Source organism: Mobula birostris, chromosome 29, assembly GCF_030028105.1.
Source record: "Mobula birostris isolate sMobBir1 chromosome 29, sMobBir1.hap1, whole genome shotgun sequence".
NCBI classification, from domain to species: Eukaryota; Metazoa; Chordata; class Chondrichthyes; order Myliobatiformes; family Myliobatidae; genus Mobula; species Mobula birostris.
The window spans coordinates 18,970,966-18,993,568 of NC_092398.1; the positions used below are offsets into that span (position 1 = coordinate 18,970,966).

Here is a 22,603-nt window from a genome sequence, read left to right on the forward strand (position 1 = left end):
AGGGGGGATCTTATTGAAACGTATAAAATCCTAAAGAGATTGGACAGGCTAGATGCAGGAAGATTGTTCCCAATGTTGGGGAAGTCCGGAACGAGGGGTCACAGTTTAAGGATAAAGGGGAAGCCTTTTAGGACCGAGATGAGGAAAAACTTCTTCACACAGAGAACGCTGAATCTGTGGAATTCTCTGCCGTGGGAAACAGTTGCGGTCAGTTCATTGACTATATTTAAGAGGGAGTTAGATATGGCCCTTGTGGCTAAAGGGATCAGGGGGTATGGAGGGAAAGCAGGTACAGGGTTCTGAGTTGGATGATCAGCCATGATCATACTGAATGGCGGTGCATGCTCGAAGGGCCGAATACAGCCACTGATGTGTGCCAGTTCGCTGATAACACCATTGTCATTGGGTGAGTCACAGGCAGTGCATTGGGAGATAGGGACCACCTGGTTGAATGGCACCTCAGTAACAACACTAAGAAGCCAAAAGTTTAAAAAAAAGGGACAGGTGACCACAGGAAGGGGGAGGAGGATGAACATGTGCCACTGTTCTTTACTGGAGATTGTCAACACTTTCAAGTTCCTCAGTGTAAACTTATCCGATACTGTACACAATTGCTGAAACTGCAAAGAAGGTGCGCCAGCTCTTTTCAGAGACTATGAAGGAGGTTCGGCGAGTCACTCCGACAGATCTCTGCAGATGTGCTGTTGGAAGCATCATGGTCTAGTATGGTTGTTCAAATTTGCCTGAATTTAGAAAGCTGCAGAGACTACTGGACTCAGCCCAATACATCACGTGTGCATCCCTCCCCACCGTTGATAGTATCTACAATAGGCACTGCCTCAAGAAGGCAACTTTCATCATCAATGATCCCCCAAAATCAGGGCTACGCCATTTTTTCACAGCTCCCATCAAGCTGGAGGTACACACCAATTGGGTCAGAGAACAGCTACTTCTTAACTCACACACAATAGTTTTGTTGGGAGGCAGTTTGTGTAAGGAAATCGGAGTAACCAGAAGAAACCCACACAGTCACAGGCAAACGTGCAAATTCTACAAAGAGAGACAGACAGACTGACAGGCAGATGAACAGAGAGGCACAGAGAAAAAGAGAGAGACAGAGCAAAAAAGAGGGGCAGGCAGACAGAGACAAAGGCCGAGACGTAGAGGCAGAGAGATGGGGAGATGAAGGGATGAGAAGATGGGGAGATGAAGGGACGAGAAGAGGGGGAGATGGAGAGAGGTTGATGAACACTGAGGCAGAGCAGGAGAGAGATAGAGATGGACAGAGAGAGGAAGAGAGATAGACAGGAAGAGAGAGCGAGAGGGAGAGGAGAGGGAGAGAGAGAACCCACCTGAACAAATGCATACACAGCACCGGAAATTGGAATCCAACATTGCCAAAGCAGGAAGACAATAGGACTAACTTTTTTATCTTATTAATTATTGAGATTCAATACCAAGGGCAGAATAGGCCCTTCTGGTGGCAATTCCTCCAGCCACCCTCAAGCCCAACTTTAAACCCCAGCTTTGTGGAGTTGTTTCACTGTTTACCATCTGTCAGAAACTTGGGTTGTTACCCCTCCATACTCAATGCCAACACTCCCTATTTAATTTACAGAGACACTGCAAAACCCACCTCAATCTTACGGCCCTCCACAATAGTACCGTTAAGCTTCTCACGGGCCCGGTCTGCGTCAACGCTGCTCTCGAATGTGACAAATCCAAAGCCCTGTGAATAATAAGGTGGAAGCTTGTGTTAATGCAATGTGTCTGAATGTGCCTGTACAACACTGGGGTACGATACTATTAGGACAGGTCTGTACTATATCAATGCAGGATACAGTACCGGCTGGAATGGATCTATCAAAGTACAACACTTGGTTACATTATCAGTGGGGAAGGACCTATTGCTGTAGAACATTGGGGCATAGTACCGATAAAGACGGGTCTGTCACCGTATAACACCAGTGTACAGTACTGTTTGGAGCTGGGTCTTTTCCTGTATAACACCGTGTACAGTACTGCTAGGGGTGTGGAACAAAGGCTGGTATATGATTGTTGGATCCAGGTTGGGAAAGAGTGAAAGACGTGAGGGCATGGAATGAGACCAGATGGGGAGGAAATGATGGGCAGATGGAATTAGGTGGGGAAGGAGGTGGAATGGTGGCTGATAAGTGGAACCTGATGGAGATAGGGTGAGATGGGCAGATATGGAACCAGGAGGGATGAAACAGAGATGGGTAGGTAAGCGTGATTGGTGACTGGTTGGGCACAGGTCAACGGGTCGAAGAGTGTGTTTTGGTGCCATATTGTACTCTGTGCACATTGCTCTACAATACAAACCTTCGATCCCCGTTCATTGAAGATAATTTCAACGTCTAGAATTTTGCCGAATTGCTGGAAGAGAGTAGAAGAGATCAGTAGTGATTAGAGAGCATGACCAGAGCAGAATCCCAGATCCCAATGGGACATGCAGTCCACAGAGCGACCACCAGAACCAAAGGAAACAAATTAGGACAGGCTTCACATTGAACTAACAGACGATGGTGAGGCACCTCTCTCGTCTTTTATCAAGATGGAACTACACCGAACTGCTCAGAATGGTAATCTTATCACTTCGCAGAATAGTGGTTACTGACTTCTGGTGCCCCACCCTGAACCTTCATTGGTCACTTGTGACCTTACCCTGAACTGTTGTAGGTCACTGTTGACCTTACTCTGGATGGTCATTGGTCACAGTGACCTTATTCTGCACTGTCATTGGTCCGTGGTGACTTTATCTTGGACTATCTACTGGTCGCTGACCACTGGTGATAGTATCCTGGACTATCCATTGTTTACTGACTTCTAGTGAAATCATCAGCCTGTATATTGGTGGTACCACTAGTTAGTGACCACTGCTGACCTCATCCCGAACTGTCTTTTGGTTACTGACCGCTGTTGACCACATCCTGACTGTCAATTGTTCAGCGATCACTGGTGACCATATCCTGGACTGTGTCACTGAACTCTGTTGAACTTACTGCTGACAGGCTATTGGTTACTGACCTCTCCTGCCCTTACCCCAGACCATCCACCAGTCTCTTTGCTCTATATCCTGTCTATTGGCCATGCTGTAAAGTCCTCTGGAGATTTCTACCTATCAATAAAGCCACCTTCCTTCTAAACCCTAGTGAATACTGACCTGCCCTGCCCAACAAACCAGCTCCATTGGCTGGAAAGTTCAAGGAAAAGGCTAAGGCAAAGGCGACCACTGACTGTACAAGATGATCTATAGCCTCCATTAGAACTATCAGGCTGCTTTACAAGGCCTTGGGTTATCCTGATTCTGTAGTTGGCTCCGCCCAAGAGTGCAACCTCCTTCTTTGGACACAACACTGCCCAAGGCCTTCAGAAGAACACACACACACACACACACAGAGTGTCACACAATAAACCAATTCCAATTCCAACAAAGAGTCACACCAGTATCTCTCTCTACCCTCACCCTCTCTCATTCTCTGCCCCTTTTCTATCTCTGGTTGTCTGTCTATCTCTCTCTCTCTCACTCACACAGATAGGGTCATGCAATAAAGCAATTCTAATTCCAATTCCAGCATAGAATAACAAACACACAGTCTCTCTTTTTCTCTCTCTCCCCATCTCTCCCTCTCCCAGTCTCTCCCCCAACTCTGTCTCTATCTCTGATTCGCTCGTGCTGACACACACACACACACACACACACACACACACACACACACACACACACACACACACATACACACACACACACACACCACAAAATACTCACCCCAAACATCTGCCGCAGGTCGGGATCTCTGAATCGGAATGGGATGTTGGAGACATGGAGACGTTTGGCTTGCACCTTGTTGTCCTCTGACTCTTGAGACAGCTGGGTGGTGTCCTGCTGACTCGAATCTTCCTGTTGATAACGGTGACAGAAATGGGGAAAAGGGTGACAATCCTTTCAAAAAAAGCTTTGCAAAGCTTTGTTGAATTTTTGCCTTCTGAGAGCTTCATGGCTAGTCTTCGGGGATGTTCTCATTGGATGAAACATCCCTCCCTGAGGAAGAGTGAATGCCTTACACAATATGTTCGAATCTGGGCAACACAGTCGAGTGGCATGTAGAGACGTTCCTTCAGTGCGCTGGGGACCAGAGATCGATCCTCACGTGTGTGTGTGTGTGTGTGTGTGTGTGTGTGTGTGTGTGTGTGTTTCTGACATTCTCTTTGTAATCATGTAGGCTCTTCTCTAGGCATTCCACATCACATTACCTGCCATAATTCTAGTTTTTGGATGAGTGAGTGAGCAAAAATTATATTGCACATTACATTTATATTGCATAGTACAGTATATTGCACCCAGTCACCAGAGAAGGGTGGGGGGTGTTATATCAGACACAGGAAACAGTGACAGGATCTAAAATATTATATTACACATTGTGAACTGTGAAGGGGATATATAATATATCATACATCATGACCACAGTTATGGGAATCTATTACATTATATCACACGCAGTGACTGCTGAGGGATATCACCCAGCAACCAGTGACAGGGATATCTGTAGCATTATATCATGCACACAGTGACCAGTCTGTGGATCCATGATGTTGTACCACACAGTGGGTAGTGACGGGAAGATGTATATTGTGTATATGGTAAGAGGTATATATAATATACAGTGACCAGTGATAGGAATCAACAATATTATGAAGCACACAATGTAACCAGTGATAATATCACACACAGTATACACTGATGGGGTCTATAATAACATATTGCATGCAGTGACAATTGAGGACTTATATTGCACCACACACATGGACTAGTGACAGGATATATAATGATACGTGAGGGAGATCTATAATAATACATCACATATGGTGACCAGTAAAGGAGGGGTGTGTCCATAATATAATATCACAGTTTGACTCCAACAACAGTGATCTATAGTATTATATCACACACTTGCTGGTAACGTAAATCTATCATATTATACCACAATCAGTGACCCCCTCAACACTATTATGTTGCACACAGTGACCAGTGTAGTTCAAACTAACTGTATTACATATTGACCTCTTTCACTTCCGTCTTTTTTCGTGCTTTCTCGTTGCTGATGGGCGGGCTGGGAGTTTGGGGTTTGATATTGTTGTTGCCGTTTTGCAGTGTGGGTGACCTGTTAGTTTTTTGTGTATGACAGAGGTGTTTGTGGGCTTGATGTTATTGTCACAGCTTTTTTTTCTTGTGGGCAATATGTTAGTTTTTTTGCAAAGGAAGGAGGTCTGGGTTTGCAGTTTTGTTCTTTTACGTTTTGTGCAGGGGGTTGATGTCTTTTCTTTCAATGACTTCTATGGTTTATCTGTATTTCATAGCTATCTGGAGAAGACGAATCTCAGAGTTGTATTTTGCATACATACTTTGATAATAAAATGAGCCTTTGAGACTTCTGAACGTTTTATTGAGGGCATCGATATTGTATCAAACACACCACTGTGATAGGCCACTCATTGATCCACAACATTACAAAACCCGCAAAATCCAGTGACAGGGATCTGTACTGTTATATTCAACAGAGTGAGGGAAATCTGAAATAATTTATCATGCACTGGCCAGCGGGGGTGATCTATAATACTGTATTTAAAAGAGTGACACTTCAATGAAGGAAACCTATTCTGGTTTTTCATACATGGGAACAAATGACAGGAAACTATCAGTGACCCTATAATGATATAAAACTACAATACTGTATCACACAAGGTGCCCAGTCAGGTTTATGTGTAACTCTATATCATAAATACCTGCCCTGGGGTTTCAAAACCTCAAAAAACAATTATCAGTGACAGTAAAGGAATCCATTAGTCTTGCGAGACCATGGATCTGCGCCTGGAAAGTCTTCACTCTCCAGGGCGCAGGCCTGGACAAGGTTGTATGGAAGACGAGCAGTTGCCCATGCTGCAAGTCCCCCCTCTCCACGACACCAATGTTGTCCAAGGGAAGGGCATTAGGACCCATACAGCTTGGCGCCAGTGTCGTCGCAGAGCAATGTGTGATTAAGTGCCTTGCTCAAGGACACAACATGTTCCCTCGGCTGGGGCTCGAACTCACAACCTTCAGGTAACTAGTTCAATGCCTCAACCACTTGGCCACGTGCCCACACAATCAGAAACAGGGATCTATGAAATTAAATTATACACCATGGCCATTGAGGAAATCTAAAATATTATATCATACACTGCTGAGGCGGATAGATTTTTCACAGTGACCAAAGACAGAGATCCATAATACAAAGTGAATGATATCACACACTGTGATCAGAGAAGAATTTATAATACACATTGTGGTCAATGTTGGGCATCAATAATATTATATCACACACTGTTATGAATGATGAGAATCTTTACTGGTCGAATAGAGTGACCAGTGAGTTGGATATGATATTACATAACACCCAGCAACTTGTGACTGGTATCTCTAATGTTAATCAGAATCAGGATTAATATTGCAGGCATACATTTTTACATTTGTTCTTTTGTGGCAGCACTACAATGTGATGCATAATAATAAAAATATATAAATTACAAAGAGAAATATATTTAAAAATCAATTAAGTAAGTGCTAAATGAGAGCAAAAAAGAAGAAAGAATATTGAGGTAATGTAGACATTGAGGTATTGAGGTAGATTGTGGGTGGCGGGGTGGATTTGTGACTCTGCCAAAGGAGATCTGAGGCGTTCGCTCCTTCCTTCTGCTTGCCTGCAGGTCACCCTTGGGCAAAGTGTAGCGCCTGCTTAGCACCCCCTCCCCACTGATCAGGGTCACATGAAGCCACGGGAACAGGTGGTGGACGGTCGCACGAGCAGCTGGTGCATATCACAAATCCTGGTTATGCGACCACTGACGCCAGGCAGACGATCTCAAAAGAGTATTGATAATGGCTGGGGCCACATGTCTTGTAAAGACACTGTCCAGAAGGAGACAAGGGCAAGTCACTTCTGCAGAAAAATTTGCAACTAACTACGGTATCATGGTCATGAGACCATGATCACCCACGTCATACGACGTGGCACGTTATGGTGACAAGTGTATAACGAGGTGGGTTTGATGTCCATTCGGAAATCTTATGGTCAAGAGGAAGAAGCTGATCCTAAAGCATTGAGTGTGGGTCTTTTGTCTCCTTTATCTCCTTATTGATGGTAGCAATGAGAATAAGGCCTGTCCTGGATGATGAGGGTGCTTAATAATAGATGTCGCCTTTCTGAGCCACCTCTTTTTGAGGATGTCCTTGATGCTGGGGAGGCTATTGCCCATGGTGGAGCTGGATATATTCACAACCTACTGCTATTTTCTCCCATCCGGTGCAGAGGCCCCTCTATACCAGACATTTATAGTTAGTAACTGGTATGCAATCAATTACTGAGACCAGAGAGAGGATCTATAACACTATCACACAGAATGTCCCTTCAGTGGTCACACACAAAGTTATACAAGTATGCGCACAGTCACAGACATACAAGCTCCCACAGACACACAAACATTTACACAAATGCACATAAAGACATACACACCATACACACACACACCACATACAAATAGAGACTTCCACACACACACACACACACACACACACACACACGTCCACACACACATCCACACACAATCACACACCCATACACACACACGCAGACACACGTCCACACACACATACACACACATGTCCACACACATACACACACCTATACACAAACACACACCCACATCTACACACCCACACACATACACACACACAGATCCATACATCCGTACCATTCTATGCAGTCGTCTACCGCTCACCCAGAATAAACAGCGACAAAATTTGCAAAGAGTAGGTTAGTTGAGAACATGAGGCTACACCCTGACAAATGTGAACCATGTGGTTTATTAGATGGTGCAACAGAGTGTAGGGTTCAGCTATGAAGATCTGTGCCCCATGGTGCAGCAGGTAAAGCCACTGCCTCCCAACTCCAGCGGCCCTAGTTCGATCCTGGCCTCCGGTGCTGTGCCTGTATAGGTGGAGTTGGCCCACTTTCTGTGTGACCGTGTCGACTTCTTCCAGTTCCTTCCTATACCCCAAGGTTTCCCTCACCCGGGATCACCCTCAGGAATGTGGCCTGAACACACTGCAGGGAGAATTAGTCTAGGCAATGGGATCGCATCACTGTGGCTGGCTGATCTATACTAATATTGTCATTGATCCGACTGTATGTTTCACTGTCATTGGTCTGACTGTACTCTCACTCGACTGACCATACCATACTGTCTCTGTACAGTATTTTATTTCCAACATGATTGGCCACACTGTATACTCACTGTGATGTGTAGGATGTACTCTCACTTTAATTGATCGAGCTGTACTCTGCAGCTAGATTCTTGGCTTCCCAATGAACAGACACAATCTGCTAGGATATTCAGCAACACCTCCAAAGCAATTATTCGGAACACTGGTGCTCCACAAGACTACGTTCTCAGACTTCTCTTCTATTGCAGTGCAGTCATGATTATAGACCAAAGTCAGCATGGTTTCCTTAAGGGGGAATTTAGCCTGATAAAACTGGTGGAATTCTATGAGGAAATGAGAGGCAGGATAGACAAAGGAGAGTTAGTAGATGTTGTTTACTTGGATTTTCAGAAGGCCTCTGACAAGGTGCCGCACATGCAGCTGCTTAATAAGATGGGAGTTCATGGTATACTAGGAAAGATACTAGAAGATTGGTTGATAGGCAGAGGGAAAGTGTCAGAATAAAGGGAGCATATTCGGGATGGCTACCAGATACAAGTAGTGTTCCGTGGGGCTCGGTATTGGGACTACTTCTTTCCACGTTTTACATCAATAATTTGGATGGTAGAATTGATGGCTTTGTGAAAGATACAAAGGTTTGCAGAAGATACAAAGGTAGGTAGAGGGACAAGTAGTGTTCAGGAAGCAGTGAGACTTGGAAAGATTGGAAGAATGAACAAAGAAGTGGCAGATGGAATAGTGTAGGGAAGTGTATGGTCATCCACTTTGGTAGAAGAAATCAATATGTTATTTATTTATTGAGATACAGCATGGAGTAGGCCTTTGGCCTTCCAAGCCACGCGACCCAGCAATGCCCCCATTTAATCGTAACCTAATTTGGGGACAACTTACAATAACCAATTAACCTACAAACCAATATGTCTTTAGACTGTGGGAGGAAACCAAAACACCCAGAGGAATCCCACACAGTCAAAGGGAGAACATATAAACTCCTTCCAGGCAGTGGCAGGAATTGAACCCAGGTCACTGGTACTATAAAGTGTTGTGCTAATCCTTACACTACCATGCTGACCCAGACTCATAGACTATTTTCTAAATGGGGAGAAAATTCAAAACTCATAGGTGCAAAGGGACTTGGGAGTCCTTGTGCAGGATTCTCTAAACTTGCAGGTTGAGTTGGTGGTAAGGAAAGCAAATGCAATATCAACATTCATTTCGAGAGGACTATAATATAAGAGCTGAGACTTTATAAGGCATTAGTCAGACCACACTAGAAGTACTTGAGCAGCTTTGGGCCCCTTATCTAAGAAAAGATGTTCTAGCATTGGAGAGGGTCCAGGGGAGGTTCATGAGAATGATTCCATGAATGAAAGGGTTAATGCATGAGGAGTGTGTGATGGCTCTGCACCCGTACTCACTGGAGTTTAGAAGAATGAGGTGGGATCTCATGACTCCTATTGAATATTGAAAGGGCCTAGACAGAGTAGATATGGAGAAGATACTTCTAAAAGTGGATGAGTCTAGGACCAGAGGGCACAGCCTCATAATAGAGGAATGTTCATTTAGACCAGAGATGACAAGAAATTTCTTTAGCCAGAGGGTGGTGAATCTGTGAAATTCATTGCCACAGACAGCTGTGGAGACCAAGTTATTCAAAGCAGAAGTTGATAAGTTCTCGATTAGTCAAGGCTCCAAAAGTTACAGGGAGAAGGCAAGAGAATGGGATTGAGAAGGATAATAGACCAGCCATCATGGAATGGCAGAGCAGACTTGATGGACTACTTCTGCTCCTAGGGCCCCTTATGGACTACAGATTTTGAGGTCTCCAGATTCTGCTCAGCCACCATCTACGTTTCCAGATGATACAACCACAGAATCCCAGATCTCAAATAATGATGAGTTGGAGTACAGGAATGAGAAAGAGATACTGTAATGGCAAAACTGTGCTCAACGTCAACAAAAGAGTTGGTCATTGAGTTCTAAAAGGGATGCGGTGAACATGCTCCTGTCCACATTAACCATGTTGAGGCCGAGACGGTTGACAGCATCAAGTTCCCAGCAGTGGATATCACCATCAGCCTGTCCTGGTCAAACCAGGTAGGTGTCACAGCCAAGAAACTTGCAGATGGCTCACCAAAGCCTTTACTTCTTCAGGAGGGTGAAGAAATTTTGCATGTCCTCATCGACCCTTAACAATGTTTGTTGATGCACCATAAAAAGCATCTTATCTGGATGCATCACAGCTAGGTATGGCAACTGCTCTACTCATGACCACAAAAAAACCACGAGGATTTGTGGACACAGCTCAGTGCATCGTGGAATCTGACCTCCTTTCTACGGACTTTCCATTCTTCTCACTGCTTCAGTTAAATAGCCAGTATAATCAAAGACCCCACCCTCCCCAGACATTCCTCTTCTCCCCTCTCCCATTGACAGAAGATACAAAAGCCTAAAAGCGAGTACCACCAGGCTCTAGGATAACGTCAACACCATTATCTACTTAATGGTTCCCCAGAATGATAGGGTAGAGTCTTGGCCACATAACCTACCTCATTATGACCTTGCCCTTTATTTTCTATCTACACTGCACTTTCTGTGTAGCTGTTATACTTTATTTGGTATTCTGGTATTGGTTTACCTTTTACTACCCAGGTTCATTCATTAGGTGCCATGACATATGACGTGGATGATCATGGTCTTTCCATGACCATGATTGTTCTTGGCAAGTTTTTCACAGAATTGGTTTGTCATAGCGTTCTTCTGAGCAGTATCTTTACAAGACAGGCGACACCAGCTATTGTTATTATTATTATTATTAATGTATATGGGGTGTCAAGGAGGGGTAGCTTCTCTGGTGAGGGAACATGTCACGTCCTTTTCAGGGCGGTTAGTTCACCTTTGGTCCCCACCTGGCACTCAGCTCTCACCTGTGGCTCCCCGTAGCTGTTTGCATGCGACAGCGGCCACACCCCGGTCAACGACTTCGACAAGCCGGCTAAACCAGGTGAGGGTAGCCAACAGGTCTCAAACCCTCGGTGAGATAGGGAGTTGTCTATCCCAGCATGTGAAGACAGACTCTGGTGGATTGAGCGGACGAGACCAATGGAAGGTCCAACGGCCAAGAAGGCGGTCTCTGCAAGCGTCGTGGAAAGTGTAGAGCAGGACAAGACACAGAAGATGTCCTGGTCATCCACTGCGCCTAGTCCCATCTCCAGCCGTCTAGACTCTGTCTTGCCACTGGATCCAGATGGGAATTGGGAAGAGAGAGTGAGGCTGACGCTGCGCAACTCTCCCTCACTTCAATCCAAGTCACGCGCTAGTCTCGACACCACCATTATGGTGTCGAAGTCCTCATCGACGTCGACGATGGACGAACAACAATTATTAATGTATTTATTTTTCTCGCTCAGGCTGGTAAAACCTGAGGTACAGGCATAGCCAAGCACACTCATTTTTCAATTGCTAGGAACTTTTGGACTATTCTAGTAGTGCTTGAATATTGACATAGATATTACTGTGTAACCGTTCCGGTGGTTTATCTCTGTATCCTGTCATGTGAGACTCAAGTTCCGTTACTCGGTAGTATACACTTATTATAAATGTGTTTACTTCTAATGATCATTTCATGCGTGTCTTTCTTCTCTTAACTGCTTGAGTGGTGTCTGTTGTAAGACTGCTCCTCCGGGAAACACTTGCAGCAGTCGCGGCCTGTGGTGTTGATAAGCTACTCGGAATCTTGGCGGTATCTTTTCGGGTTTGCCGGTGCCTGCCCGACTATCCAACAGTGCACTACTAACCGTTCATTAACTGTGATGCTCATCGCTAGCTCCAGGCATGCCCTGGCAATCCGCATGCTGTGATCTCATCACTCTATTCCATAGACATCTCTCCACTTTAAAAGCGAAAGGGTATTGCTTTTTGCATTTACAGGCCAGGATTTAGTCTCCTCCGCCCCTAACATGGGGAACAGATGCTGACCAGAGCACCGGCTAATATGGGTACCGACGTGTCTGGATTATTATTATTATTATTATTATTATTGAGACATACAATCCAACGAGCCTGTTCCGCCCAATTACACCCAGGTGAACAAATGACCTGCGCCTTTGGAATGTGAGAGGAAAGGAGCACAGGGAGGAAACCCACGCGGTAAGAGCAGAATTGTACCACCCTAGCCTGCATATCCAGACAGCTAGGAAGCAACATCCATGGCCAACCCTGACCAAAGGAGGACTCATCGAGGGTAGAATGTACAAAAAGTCCTTAGAGACAGCGGCGGAAATTGAACCTGGGTAACTGGCTCTGTAATAGCATTACGTTACGCTACCCTCCTGTTCCATCCGTACCTCTCCCTTCATCCCAAACTTCAGTTCTCCAACAGAAAATGGACATTATAGTTAGATGATTCCTGGGGGGTTGGGGGGTGGGGACATATGCACAAATATAGCCAGCCTAACCAACAAATCAAGGCACAACTCTCAAATACATTGTCAATAATCTTCACAGATTGCTTGCCTGGCGTCACTGGTCGCATAACCAGAAGCTGTGATACGCACCAGCTGCTCATACGACCATCCACCACCTGTTCCCATGGCTTCACTTGCTGGGGGTGCTAAGCAGGTGCTACACCTTGCCTAAGGGTGACCTGCAGCCTAGCGGAGGGAAAGGGTGCTTTACACCTCCTTTGGCAGAGACGAATCTCTACCCAGCCACCTGAGTGAATTGATCGGTATGAACAGTACATGCAAGGAAAACTTTTCACTGCATATCGGTACATCTGACAATAATAAAAATATTTAAATTGCAGTAATCTCATCGTGATCTGCCCGGCCGGCAGTCCGGAGTCACTCGCCACTTACCGCGGGGGGAGGGGGGATTCCGGTTATCGGTCCTTCCACCGCCGTCGTCGTCTCAATCAGAGCCTGGGGCTGGGGGTAGAGTCGAAGGCCAGCCTCCGTAACCGATTGCCCCGCGTACTCCTGGCTGGGGTGAGGGAGCGGAGCGGGGTATTCGGCCGGCAGACGGGTCTGAGGAGGCGGAGGAGGGTACTGGGCCGGGTACCCTTGCGGCAGCGCCTCGCCGGAGCCGGGTGCATCCTGCGTCCCCTGAGGACCGAGAACGGAGTCCAGAATTAGAGGGCTAGGCGAAAACCAAATATAACCTTTTCCTTTCCCAGTTCTGAGCCGGGGTTCCACAAGACCCTCTTCCCCTCTCTACGGACGCTGCCCGACTTCTTGAGAGTTTACCCACCCTCTCCCGCAGCTCACACAGGATGGAGATAAGGCCGAGTCTTATGGAAGGGAAGGGGTGTCGGGTCTGTGGGTGCGTACAGGAGGAGTACACCGTAGGAGGGGATCTCGATGTGAAGCTGGAGGGATGTGTGATTGGGTGATGGTGGGCAGCAGTTCTGTGGCTTGTTGGGTGTGGGACGGAACGACACGTTTCTACGTAACCTGGAAGAAGAGTGAGAAGATGAGAGAGCGCTAGGTGCGAAGGGGACTGAATGTGACAGCAGCTCTCCCCGAATGACTGCAATAACCAACAGACAATAAAACTCCACCACCACCCCCCACCACACGCGCTACTCCCCACACCAACACCACCCTACAAACATCGACATCCCCACGTGAGAACACACACACGCCCAGACAGACACCCCACACACGCACATATACCCCGTTCCACGTAGACACCCCACACACTCACCAAACACACAGACACCGAATCCCACACAAACACACACAGACTAGCACAGTCACACAGACACCCATCACTCCCTCTATATATATATATATATATATACACACACACACACAGGGGCCATTGTACAGATCCGCCCCCCCCACACACACACACATGCCGATCCTCTCACACTGACACCCAGACATAGCCCCACGCACAAAATTCCATGTTCTGTTCAGCCTACCAAATGTCCTCCCACACACGCACCTACACACACGCACCTACACACACACACACACACACACACACACACACACACACACACACACACACACACAAAATCCCCGTAACCACTTGCGTCACCCGGTCCCTCGCTTCCCACTCACGCTGATCACTCCACACAGGATCTTGGTGGTCCCGAATGCCCCCACTCCCCAGCGGGGCAGCCCTCGCCCCTCCAGGAACATCCGTCCCTCCGCTCTCCCTCAGCCCTCATCCGTCCCTCCTGAATCGAGCCTCCGTCCCCTGCGCATGCTGCTTCGATCTCTGCAGCCTCCGGCACCCTTCTCTCCTTCTCCACCCACCTCTCCCCAGAAACCCCTCCCCACGCCCTCCGTCCCAACCCCTGCCCCTCTCGGCCAATGGTGAGCCGGCCGCAGTATCTGGCAGCACCGAATCCCCAGCACTCAGATCCGGCCCAATCCCCTGGCGTCCAACTCTTTTCCTTTTAAGTGCATGTTTACCCCCTCTACACCTGCTCGCTCTCAACAGCAGCTGCCTGAGATATTTTTACATCTGTCACCCGGCGAAAATAGCTCGCGGGGGTCCCAGGACACTTGTCTCAGGAATTTCTTCTCCCTCTTCTGCGTTCCTGTCCCTGCCGTAGTCACCTCCCAACCACCAACAACCATCACCACCCCACACACACACACATATACACATACACACACACACACACACACACACACACACACACACACACACACACACACAACCTCAGGCACTCAGCCCCGGAATCTGCTCACTAGTTAGGGGAGTCTGGAGTGCCGGGGATACCTGTCAGTGCCGGGCTCTATCCGAACTCAAGTTACTGTGTGTGTGTGTGTGTGTGTGTGTGTGTGTGTGTGTGTGTGTGTGAGAGAGAGAGAGAGAGAGAGAGAGAGAAAGTAGAGCTCACTGTATGTATCTGCCTCTGTGTGAGACTATTTCTGTGTGTGTATATCAGACCGTGTGACTATGTTTATCCATTTATGTGTGATTGTGCATGTTTATATGAATGCGACTTGTGTATGCGTGTGCCTGTGTGAGAGACTATGTCTGTGTGCTTGCTCCCCCGTGGGGGAGTCTGAAACTCGAGGGCTAAGGTCTAAGATGGGAGCGAAAAGATTTAAATGGGACGCGTATATGGAGACATAAAATCATAAGATATAGGAGCAGAAATAGGCCATTTGGCCCATAGAGTCGCTCCGCCATTTCATCATGGCTGATCCATTTTCCTTCTCAGCCGCTGTCTCCTGCTTTCTCCATGTATCCCTTCATGCCCTGCCTAATCAAGAATCTATCAACCTCAAACTTAAACATATCCAATGACTTGGCCTCCATAGCCGTCTGTGGCAACGAATTCCACAGATTCACTGCACTCTGGCCAAAGAAGTTCCTCCACATCTCCGTTCTAAATGGACGCCCCTTGATTCTACCACTGTGTCCTTCTGTCTTCGACTTCCCCACCATAGGAAACATCCTCTCTTCATCCACTGAATCGAGACATATGTGTACTTCGATAATAACATTACTTTGAACCTGAGGGGCAACTTTCCCACATGGAGGGCAGTAGAGGTGTGGAAGGAACTGCCCCAGGAAGTAATAGAGGCAGGTACAGTTACGTTTAAAAAACACCTGGACAGGAAGATGGACTGGAAAAGTTGGAGGGGAAATAGCTTAACGTGGGCAAATGGGACTAGCATTGATATGCATTCGGTCAGAACGGAACAGCTGGGCCGAAAGGCCTGTTATGTGATGTATGCCCCCTCACAAACCCCACCACAACTTCATTCTATCATCTCCCACAAGGGGAAGCATCCTCTCTACATCCACGACGCAGACTGTGGGTGTTACAAGGACTGGCGCAGTTAGAATCAAACAGCACGGAATGGACTAATTTTGCTCCTTTGTCTTATGGTCTTGTAAGACAACAAATTTCATCACATATGTCAGCGACAGTAAACCTGGCTCTGATTCCGAGAATCCGCTCCAGTAACTTAACTATCACAGACGTCAGACTTACTGGACTACAATTCCCAGGCTTGTCTTTGCCCCCTTTCTCAAATTAAGACACTACATTCACCACTCTTTGTCTACATGTCATCCGTGGCTAACGACGCTGCGAATACCTCTGCCCCCCCCCCAACAGACACACACACACACACACACACACACACACACACACACAGTTTCTTTTCTGGCTTTCTATGGTGTCCTTAGACCATTAGATCCTAAGACATGGGAGCAGAATTTGGCCATTAGGCACATCGAGTCTGCTCTGCCATTCTATCGTGGCTGATTTATTACCCGTCTCAAACCCATTTTCCTGCCTTCTCCCCGTGATCGTCGATGCCCTTACTAATCAAGAATCTATCAACCTCACTTTTAAATACACCCAATGACTTGACCTCCGCAGCTGTCTGTGACAATGAATTCCACCGATTTACCACTCTCCAGCTAACGAAATTCTTCCTCATCTTTGTTCTAAAGGAACGTACTTATATTATCAGACTGCGCCCTTTTCTCCCAGACTCCGCCACTAGGAATAATCCTCTCCACATCCACTCTTTCTCTACAGTTTTCAATATTCGATAGGTTTCAATGAGATCCCCCCCCCCCCGCCATTCTTCTAACCTCCAGCGTGTACACCCCCAGGAACCCACACGTTAAACCCTGTATTTCCCAGATCAAGTCTCCTCAAACTCCTGGAAAAATATACTGTTCCTGAACGCTTCCACCGGCATGGATCCTCCTTACTGTATGCTTTAAAACAATCCATTTCCCACTGGTTGCATGATGCACCCTCTAAATTTCTGAGAGTTAACAATGCAACACACGCAAAATGCAGGAGGACTTCAGCAAGTCAGGCAGCTTTTATGAAGATGAATAAACAGTGGACGTTTCAGACAGATGCCCTTCTTCATGAGTGCAAAGGAAGGGGAAAGACGTAAAAAAAAAGTGGGGAACGGGAATGAGAATAGCTAGAAGGTGATAGATGAAGCCAGGATGGAGAGGAAGACATCTGATAGAAGAGGTGGGCCATATGAGAAAAGAAATGAGGATGGAACTAAGGGGTGGGGGGTGATCGGCAGGTGAGGAGAGATAAGAGACCAGAATGGGGAACAGAAGAAGAGGAGAGGGTTAGGGAACTTTTTTACCGGAAAGAGATATTCATGCCTCCATGTTGGAGGCTGCCCAGACGTTTCTCCTCCACCCTGATGGTAGTCTCATCGTGGTACAAGACGAGACCATGGACCATCATGTAGGAATGGGAATTGGAATCAAAATATTTGGCCACTGGAAAATTCCGCTTTTGGCAGGTGGAGCGGAGGTGCCCATTTTCGATGAGCAGATGGAGAACGGGGTCACGGTGGGGTTAAAGGGAGCAGAAAACCAAGCCCCAGTCGGATGAAAAGAAGCCGGAAACGGGGTCCCGGTGGGTTTAACTGTAGCGGGGAACAGAGTTTCAATAAGTCTTCAAAAGGCGATGCTTCAAAAAAGGCGGCATCCGCCATTAAAAACCCTATCATGCGGGACTTGCCCTCTTCTCATTGCTACCATCAAGGAGGAGGTACAAGAGCCTGAAGAACCACACATCTCTTACTAGCTCTTCTTTCAGTTAGTCCTGACGAAGGGTCTCGGCCCGAAACGTCGACTGAACCTCTTCCTAGAGATGCTGCCTGGCCTGCTGCGTTCACCAGCAACTTTGGTGTGGGTTGCTTGAATTTCCAGCATCTGCAGAATTCCTCGTGTTTGCGTTTTTAACCACACATTCAATGTTTTAGGAAAGCTTCTTCAGCATCGCCATTCTGAATGGGCAATGAACTCATGAATACTTCCTCGATATGTTTTTTCTCCTAATTTTGCTCTTTTTTTGCACTACTCATTTAATTTATTTTTAATATATTTCTTTTTGTAATTTAGAGTTTTTTTAATGTATTGTGATGTATTTCTGCCGCAAAACAGCACATTTCACGGCACATGCCTGTGATATTAAAAGTGGTTCTGGGTTTAAAGGGAGCGGGAGACGGGATACAGGTGGGTATAAAGGGAGAGGAAAATGGGATCCCGGTGAGTGTAAACGGAACGGGAAATAGGGTCCTGGTGGTGAAGCACGGGGAAGATCACCATCCCGAGACGGGAATTTCAAAGAATGAAGCAGCAGGTAACCCGATCTTTGCCAAGTTTCCCTGCTCCCCTCCCCCACTCACTCACTGTCTCCCTTGCCTTGGGTTCGAATTGTTTCACACCCGAGGCGGCAGCTGAATCGGTATAAATAAACGCCTTCCTAAAAAGGCAACGCGGCTTCTTTCCGTCGCATTCCGCAGCCGGGACCGGGGGTGACAGAGAATGAGTTTGACGACGCTGTTATCATAGTGTCCTGAGTTGGCAAGGACAGCGGGACTCAGACTGGTGACACCCGCGATAAGATTGTGACCAGTGACTTGATACAGCCCAGAGAGAGAGAAGGGGTGGGGGAAGGGGAAGGGGTGATAGGTCATTTCGGAAACCCGGAGAGGGGAGGGTGACGTGATGCACTTTAGTCCGGAGGATAAAGTTCTGGAATATTTTCTTAAATGGGGAGAAAACTTCGAAATCGGAGTTGCAAGGGGAATTGGAAGTCCTAGTCAGATCACAAAGTACAGCACAGGAACACGCCTGCAGTGTTGGGCTGCACGAAGTAATTAAACTGACCCCTTCTGCCAACACAATGTTCATATACGAGGAAATCTGCAGATGCTGGAATTTCAAGCAACACACATGAAAGTTGCTGGTGAACGCAGCAGGCCAGGCAGCATCTCTTGGAAGAGGTACAGTCGACGTTTCGGGCCGAGACCCTTCGTCAGGACAATGTCCATGTCCCTCGATTCCCTACGCATCAATGTGCCTTTCCAAGAGGACCATGACGTTCGCTTCTACCACCACTCGTGGGAGCGCAGGAGAGTGCATTCCAGGCACTCGCCGCTCTCTCCTTTGAACTTGCCCCCTTTCTCGCCTTAAAGGCAAACGCTCGAAATATTAGACATTTCGATCATGGGGAAAAGAAAGGTAACATCGATCTACTCTATCTATGTCCTTCACAATCTTACACACTTCTATCGAGGCTCCCCTCATCTCCGCCAGAGAAAAGAACTGTAGATTGTCCAGCCTTTCAGAATCAGAATCAGTTTTCATATCACTGACATACATCGTGAAATGTGTGTCCTGCAGCGGCACGCTCTCGAATCCAGGTCAACGTCTTCTGAGCCCTCTCCAAATCCATCACATCCCTCCTGTAATGGGGCAACGGGAACTGAATGCAATATTCCAGACACGAGGAAATCTGCAGATGCTGGAATTTCAAGCAACACACATAAAAGTTGCTGGTGAACGCGGCAGGCCGGGCAGCATTTCTAGGAAGAGGTGCAGTCGACGTTTCGGGCCGAAACCCTTCGTCAGGACTAACTGCTGCCTGGCCTGCTGCGTTCACCAGCAACTCTTATGTGTGTTGCAATATTCCAGATGCCGCCAAACCAGAATTTTATAAAGTTGTAACATAACTTCCCGACTCTTGAACTCAGTGCGTCGACTAATGCAGCACCTTTACACCTCGTCAAACTGCAAAAACTTTCAGGGAGATTTAGACTTGGACCCCAAACCCTCTGAACTTAAACACCATTGAGGATTTTGCCTTTAACGCTATATTGTCCCGTTACATTTGATCTCCCAAAGTGCAAAATTTCAACTTGGTCAAGTTAAACTCCATCAGCTTTTCTCCGCCCATATCTGCAACTGATCTATATCCTGCATTGCCTGCAAGCGTAACAATCCACCCATCCACATTCTCATCCAAGTCCCAGCACAGATCCCCAAATCAACTTGCAAAGGTTAACTTGCAGTTTGGGTCAGTCGTAAGAACGTCAGATGCCATTTTAGCATGCATTTCGAGTTTAGGCTGCATTTAGAATATTGTGAGCAATTTTGGGCCTCGTATTTAAGGAAAAGCGTGCTTGCATTGGAGAGGATTCAGAGGAAATTCAGGAGAAAGAAAGCGTCCGAATCAGTCAGGCCGCATTCACTGTGGCGAGTGTGGCGGCCCCTTCGCGTCGGGACCGGGTGAGGGAAAGAAGATGCTGAGACACAAATAGAACTCCGCTGCTACATGCGTCACATTCCCAACATGTGTTTGTGTCCCTATCTCTAACTCTCTCTTTTTCTCTCTTCATCTATCTCTTTCTCTCTCTCCCTTCCCCGTCTTTCTCATTCTCCCTCCCCCCACCCCGCTGTCTCTCTCTCTCCCTCACTCTCTCCACTCTCTCTCTCTCTCTCACACACACACACACACACACACACACACACACAGTTTCTCCCTCTCCCGTTCTCTCTCTTTCCCTCTCTTTTCTCGGTTCAGTTCCTCAATCTCTCTCTACACGTCTCTCTATCTCAGTCTCTTTCTATCTTTCTTTCTCTCTTTCTCTCTCACACTCTCTCTCTCTCTCTCTGACTATCTCTTTCCCTTCCATCTCCCCTGTTTCTTTCCCTTCCTTTTTTCTGCCTCTCTCCCTCCCTATCTCCGCTAACCTCTCACCCTCACGTTTTAACTGCCTCTCACACCTCTTTCTCTCTCTGACTACTTCTCTCTCCCTCTCTCACCAACCCCACCTCCACCCATAAATCAGATGCCCACTCTCAGCCCTTCAGTCGAGTGTCAGAGTTGCTGAAAAATATTGGCGTCGCAGCCGAGAACGTTGGATCTCCTGGCGGGGTCGGGGTCGGTGGTGTTGGGGGTGCGCGGTGTGGAGGGTTGACGGCGGGCAGCCGTTACCTGGAGGAGTCCGGCATAGCGCGGTGCAGTCTGCGGGAAGACGGGCGCGCTGCACCTGTGCAGGACCATGGGCGCCGAGGGCAGCATGGCATCTCGTCAGCGGCTGACTGCTGACGGGAGAGACGCAGGCGGAGCGGGAGGTGGGAGGTGGGGGTGGGGTGGGTGTAGGGGAGGGAGAAACTGAAATGTGTGTGTGTGTGTGTGTGTGTGTGTGTGTGTGTGTGGTGTGTGTGAGAGAGAGAGAGAGTGGTGGGAAGGAGAAGAAAAGAGAAAAGGGGTGAAAGGGAGAAGGGAGAGAGAGAACCGGGAGAAAGGCGAGGGAAAAAGGGGAGAGAGGGGGAGAAAAAGTAGGGGGGCAGAAAGGAGAGAGCGAAATCAGAGGGAGATAGAGGAGGGAGAAAGAGGAGGGAGAGAGGGGAAGGAGGTGGAGGGAGAGGGGGAGGGAGACAGAGAAGGGAGAGGTGGAGGGAGAGGGGGGAGAAAGAGGGGTGTGGAGGGGGAGGGAGAGTGGGTTAAGAGGATGCAGTGTAAAAGGGGAAACGAAGATTGTGAGTGAGGGTAGATGGAGGGACAGAAAAGGTGAGATGGCAGAAAAAGAGGGGAAGGAGAGTAGTAGAGGATGAAAGAGGACGGGGGAGGAAGAAGAGAAGAGAGCAGGGAGAAGCGGGGACAGGGATTGGAGAGGAATCGGGAGGAAAGGAGAGCGAGGGAGGAGAGAAAAAGAAAAGAAGAGGAGAAGGCAGAACGAAGTGAAGAAAAAGAGTGGAGGGGATTGGAACAGTGAGGGAGACAAAAGGGGCAGGTAGTGGAGGGAGGGAGAGGGGGTACCAGAGAAAGGTGAGAGAGGGGATCAGAGGAAGGAGAGAGATAAAAGTAAGAGGAAAGGGGGTAGGGAGATAATGAGAAAGGAAGTGTCAACAAAAAATGGAGGGAGATTGGATGAGGGGAGAGAGTGAGAGAGAATGTAGAGGAAGAGGGAGGTGGGGAGAGAGAGTGAGAGGAGAAGGTAGACAACCAGAAGAAGGAGAAATTAGAAGGACCCAGAGAAGTGAGGCATGAAAGGCCTTGATACAGTGGATGTGGATAGGATGTTTCCCATGGCATGGTTGTCTAAGACCAGCAGACACGGCCTCAGAATAGAGGGACGTCCATTTAGAATGGAGATGAGAAGGAGTTTCTTTAGCCAGAGAGTGGTGTATCTGTGGAATTCATTGCCACAGGTAGCAGTGGAAGCCAAGTAATTGGGTATATTTAAGACAAAAGTTGATAGATTCTTCATTAGTCAGGGTATGAGGGGGTACAGGTAGAAGGCAGGAGATTGGGGATGAGAGGGAATGGATCAGCCATGATGAAATGGCGGAGTAGACTCGATGGACCAAAAAGCCCAATACTGCTGCTATATCTTATGGAAAGAGGGGATGGGATGAGGAAGGTCAGGAGTAACACAGAGAGGGGAATATGAGAGAATGTAAGAGAGAACAGAGAAAGAGGAGTATGAGAAAGAAAGAGGGGGAATATCAGAGAAAGTTTTGTGTGTGTGTGTGTGTAGCAGAGGCCAATCCTGCAGCCGCATA

General features: G+C 47.4%; 1 protein-coding gene across 3 annotated transcripts in view; it reads right to left on the minus strand.

Moving 5' to 3' along the window:
• The window catches only part of LOC140190213 (RNA binding protein fox-1 homolog 3-like), a 43,144-nt gene extending 28,611 nt beyond the window's left edge, over positions 1-14,533 (minus strand). For all 3 annotated transcript variants that reach the window (XR_011883554.1, XM_072246763.1, XM_072246762.1), the window contains exons 1-5: positions 14,350-14,533; positions 13,141-13,386; positions 3,791-3,922; positions 2,344-2,397; positions 1,637-1,729 (exon numbers count right to left, since the gene is read on the minus strand). Coding sequence is in view for 2 of the 3 variants with exons in the window: in XM_072246763.1 (XP_072102864.1) it covers positions 1,637-1,729; positions 2,344-2,397; positions 3,791-3,922; positions 13,141-13,386; positions 14,350-14,430 (606 nt within the window). In the remaining variant the exon portion in view is untranslated. The remainder of the gene's footprint in view (positions 1-1,636; positions 1,730-2,343; positions 2,398-3,790; positions 3,923-13,140; positions 13,387-14,349) is intronic.
• Positions 14,534-22,603: the final 8,070 nt, after the last annotated feature.